This window comes from Nicotiana tabacum, chromosome 14, assembly GCF_000715075.1.
Source record: "Nicotiana tabacum cultivar K326 chromosome 14, ASM71507v2, whole genome shotgun sequence".
Taxonomy (NCBI): domain Eukaryota; kingdom Viridiplantae; phylum Streptophyta; class Magnoliopsida; order Solanales; family Solanaceae; genus Nicotiana; species Nicotiana tabacum.
This window is the reverse complement of record NC_134093.1, coordinates 32,927,291-32,931,969: the sequence shown is the minus strand read 5'-3', so window position 1 is coordinate 32,931,969 and position 4,679 is coordinate 32,927,291. Positions and strand designations below refer to the sequence as shown.

The window sequence follows — 4,679 nt, the reverse complement described above, 5'->3', positions numbered from 1 at the left end:
GCGCAGGTGCGATGGTCACAAAAGAGACGAAGGGGTCGCAGGAGCGGAAATAGTGCTGGGTGAGGAAGACCGCAGAAGCGAAGATTTGGGCGCATATGCGGATGCGCAAGTACAAGGTGATAGAGCGTAGGAGCGAGGTATTTCGCAGGTGCGGATGGTGGCTCGCACTTGCGATGTCGCAGAAGAGGATATGTTGTCCACAGGTGCGAGGGTCGAGTCCTCAGCTGATTCCGCAGAAGCGGAGGTTATGTCGCAGAAGCAGCTAATGTGCCGCACGTGCGAAAATGCTGGCAGAAGCTATAAATCGGGGTTTTGGTTCTTTCTTCATATGTTGAGATGTGGGACTCAGATTGAGGCGATTGTTTGAGCAATTTTCATCACAAGGATTGGAGTAAGTGTTCTCTACTCGATTTTAGTTATATTTCATGAATCTACTATCATTTTTGGTAATTGGATTTGCGAATTTTAAAGAGGAAATTGGGGGGTTTGGCCTAAAGTTTCATAATATGAATTTTTGAGTTTTGAACATCGAATTGGAATTAGATTAGAGTGAAACTAGTATGGTTGGACTCGTAATTAAATAGGTTGTTGAATTTTGTAAATTTTGTCGGGTTCTGAGGTGCGGGCTCGGGTTGAACTTTTGGCTGATTTTGGGCTTTTGATTCAAGATTTGATCTTTTTTGATCGGCATTGGTTCATTTAGCATTGTTTGATGTATTTGAGTTATTTTTGGTTAGTTTCGAGCCGTTCGGAGGTCGGAACGCGCGATGCTTGGCTTGCTTGGCATTGGTATTGGCTTGTTCGAGGTAAGTAGCTCTTGTAATCTTAGTGCTGAGGGTATAAAACCCTGAAATACATGTTATATGATTTGTGTTGAGGTGACGCACATGCTAGGTGACGGGCGTGTGGGCGTGCACCATATGAATTGGGACTCTGTTGTTTCCATGGCACTGTATAGTGGTCCTACTTTGTTAATATTCGTGTTTTCACCATGTGATAAAGTAATTGAGTTGTCAATCATGCTAGATACCATGTTTAGGCTTTATGACGATATTGCTAGGACCCATAGTGGTCGTTTCTTGCTGTCATTTCACTGATTTTATTGATATTTCGTACTCAATCATATTCATGCATTCATATCATATCTCAGTCTCAGTTATTTATTGATACAACATATCATTATTGTCGGGCTAGTTTCATGACATTGTGAGCCCGTGAGTGAGACCGGAGAGATTAATAACTGAGTGAGGTCGGGGGACTGTTTGTGAGGATGTTGATATTATAGCTCGTGAGTTGTCCGTGCGATTCAAGATGTTGATATTATAGCATGTGAGTTGTCCGTGTGATTTCAGATATTGATATTATGGCACGTGAGTTGTCCGTGTAGATTATAGCGCTTGGGCTGAAAGGATCCCCTCCGGAGTTTGCACACCCGTAGTGAGCGCAGTCGACTATAGATATGGATTGGACTTCAAGCCGCAGCGGGTATTGTACAGTGCTGAGTGATTGAGTATGGTGAGCATAGTGAGAGAGAATGCGAGACAGTGAGATTGAGTACTCTGAGAGTATGAGTACAGGAGCTCACCATCGAGATGCATTGCATTTGACATGCGTACTTGTGATACATGCATAGAGGTGCATTTTCTTCTGCTACCCAGTTGTGGGGACATTTATGATTTTACCTGTATCTTGACATGTAGGCATAGAGAAGTACTTTCCTCATGCTATCAGAAAATGAAACATCTTACTTATTGTTGAAAGGATTTTGGAAAAAATCACAGTTTTCAAACTTACTCGTATTTTGGCTTTTTCGGTAAAAGATTTGGGTTTTCACTGAGATACTTGAAAAGAAATGCCTACTTTTCTGGAACTATGAACAAACTGAGCCTTTTATTTCTGAGATACTCTTTTGTTACTTGTACTATGCTGTTATGAACTATTGTGGAATATTGGTGTTGGACCCGACCTTTTTGTTAGCTCGTCACTACTTTCAACCTAAGGTTAGGTTTGTTACTTATTGAGTACATAGGGTCGGTTGTACTCATACTACACTTCTACACCTTGCGTGTAGATGTTGGTTGTTGATGTTGCTGTGTTCGATGGGAGTTGGATTTGAAGACGTACCTACGTCCCGGTTGTAGCTGCCTCTTGTTCATGATAGCCTTAAATCTATAAAACTCTATTTATGTACTTTTCAAACAGACGACGTATTTATTTCATTTTCGCTTTGTAAACTCTATTCTTAGAAGCTCATGATTTGTACTACCAATTCTTGGGGAATGTATCAGATTTAGATAATTTCTTTACTTAATTGCTTTATTGATTGTTATTGGAATTGGTTAGTGGTTAATTGGCTTACCTAGCGGATTGGGTTAGGTGCCATCATGACTAGTCGGATTTTGGGTCGTGGCAGATAGGGGTGGCGAATATGAATCTCCATTTGAAGAAATATGTTTTGAATATGGAATTATTCACCAAACAACAACCACTTACTCACCGCAATCTAATGGAATTGCGGAAAGAAAGAATAGAACATTAAAGGAGATGATGAATGTCTTGTTGATAAGTTCATTTTTATCCCAGTACTTGTAGGGGGAAGCTATTACAGCTAATCAAATTCTCAACCGAGTTCCCATAGCAAAACACAATCCATTCCATATGAAAAATGGAAAAATAGAAAACCCAACTTAAAATATTTTAAAGTGTGGGGGTGTTTGGCTAAAGTGCAAGTTCCTAAACCCAAAAGGGTCAGATTGGACCGAAAACGGTTCATTGCATTTTCATAGGATATGCAAGAAATAGTAAGGCATATCGTTTTCTGGTTCATAAATTAAAAAATCCTGACATTCATATTAATATGGTAATCGAATCCAATGATGCTTAATTCTTTGAGAATATGTATCCGTAGAAAAATGAACGTGAGCCGTCTAGTGAAAAATCTAAGCAATCTCGAGAAGAAGCAAAGGAAAGTACGTTTAATGAGGAAAATCCAAGACGTAGTAAACGTCAAAGGACAACTACTTCCTTTGGACTAGACTTTCTGACTTTTTGTTGGAAAATGAGTCTCAAACATTTAAAGAAGCAATGTCTTCTTTGGAAGCACAATATTGGAAATAGACAATCAATAGTGAGATAGAATCTATATTAAGTAATCATACTTGGAAATTGGTTGGAAATTGGGTTCTAAGTAGATTTTTAAAAGGAAAATGAAAGTTGATGGTACTATTGACAAATACAATGAAAGATCATTTGTTAAAGAATTTAGACAACGAGAAGGTCTTAATTATTTTGATACATACTCGCCGGTAATGAGGATTACATCTATTTGGGTGCTAATAGTGTTAGCCACCGTGTATGGTCTTGAAATCCATCAGATGGATATGAATACAACCTTCTTAAATGGAGATTTTTAGGAAGAAATTTATATGGAACAACCTGAAGGATTCATGGTTCCCGAAAAAGAAAAGAAGGTGTGCCGGCTTGTTAAGTCACTTTACGGATTGAAACAAGCACCAAAATAATGGCATGTGAAATTTTACCAAACAATATTGGCAAATGGATTTAAGATTAATGAGTGTGATAAATGTGTTTACATTAAAAATACTCCAAATCATATAGTCATTGTATGTTTATATGTTAATAATGAGCAACGACATTGCGGATATAAATGCTACTAAGAGTATGCTTGCTAGCAAGTTTGATAAGAAAGGCTTAGGAGTTGTTGATTTAATTCTTGAAATTAAAATCCATAGGACTCCTCAAGGACTGGTATCGTCTCAATCTCATTACGTTAAAATAGTACTTGAAAAATTCAAGTATTTAGATTTCAAAGTCGCAAAGACCCCGATTGATGTAACTATAGCACTTACAAAGAATCTAGGTCAAAGCAGATCTCAACTGGATTATACTCGTATGTTGGGAAGCTTAATATACATCATGAATTGTACACGTCTTGATATAGCTTGTGCAATAAGTAAATTGAATCGTTACACATGTAATCCGACCAAACTCATTGGATAGCAATGAAACGAGTTTTGGGGTATCTAAGACATACCCAAGATTATGCTTTGCATTACCGTAAGTATATCACGGTAATTGATGGATATAGTGATGCAAATTGGATCACTGGATTATCAGAAACAAAGTCCACAATTGGATATGTTTTTATCATTGGTGGAGGCGCAGTTTCTTGGAAATCATCCAAAAAGACATGTATTGCTCGCTCTACAATGGAGTCTCAGTTTATTATTTTAGATAAGGCTGGAGAAGAAGTTGAATGGATCCGGAATTTCTTGGAAGATATTTCATTTTGGGCCAAACCAGTGGCTCCTATATGCATACATTGTGATAGTCAAGCGGCTATAGGAAGGGCTGGAAGCGTTATGTATAACAGGAAATCTCATTACATACGACGAAGACATAATATCGTTAGATAACTTCTCTATAGTGGAATTATCACAATTGACTATGTAAAGTCAAAAGATAATGTGTCGGATCCACTTACAAAAGGCCTAAATAGAGAGGCGGTTGATAAATCATCGAAAGGAACAGAACTATGATCGAGGACAAGTCATTGTGGCGGTAACTCTACCTAGAAGACTGGAGATACCAAGATCTAGGTTCAAGGAGATCAAACAAAGTCATTAGTGACGGTTCAATATTGTCAAATAAAATTTTGG

General features: G+C 38.1%; 1 protein-coding gene across 1 annotated transcript; it reads left to right on the top strand.

Annotated features, from left to right (window-relative positions):
- The first annotated feature begins 4,022 nt into the window (after positions 1 to 4,022).
- LOC142168880 (secreted RxLR effector protein 161-like) lies at positions 4,023 to 4,436 on the top strand. The gene has a single exon (XM_075230048.1). It carries the CDS (start codon positions 4,023 to 4,025, stop codon positions 4,434 to 4,436), a length of 414 nt encoding a protein of 137 aa, XP_075086149.1.
- The last annotated feature ends 243 nt before the right edge of the window (positions 4,437 to 4,679 follow it).

What these genes read in the sequence shown, in the direction of transcription:
- LOC142168880 (XM_075230048.1), top strand. Translation starts at nt 4,023, where the DNA reads ATGAAACGAGTTTTGGGGTATCTAAGACATACCCAAGATTATGCTTTG.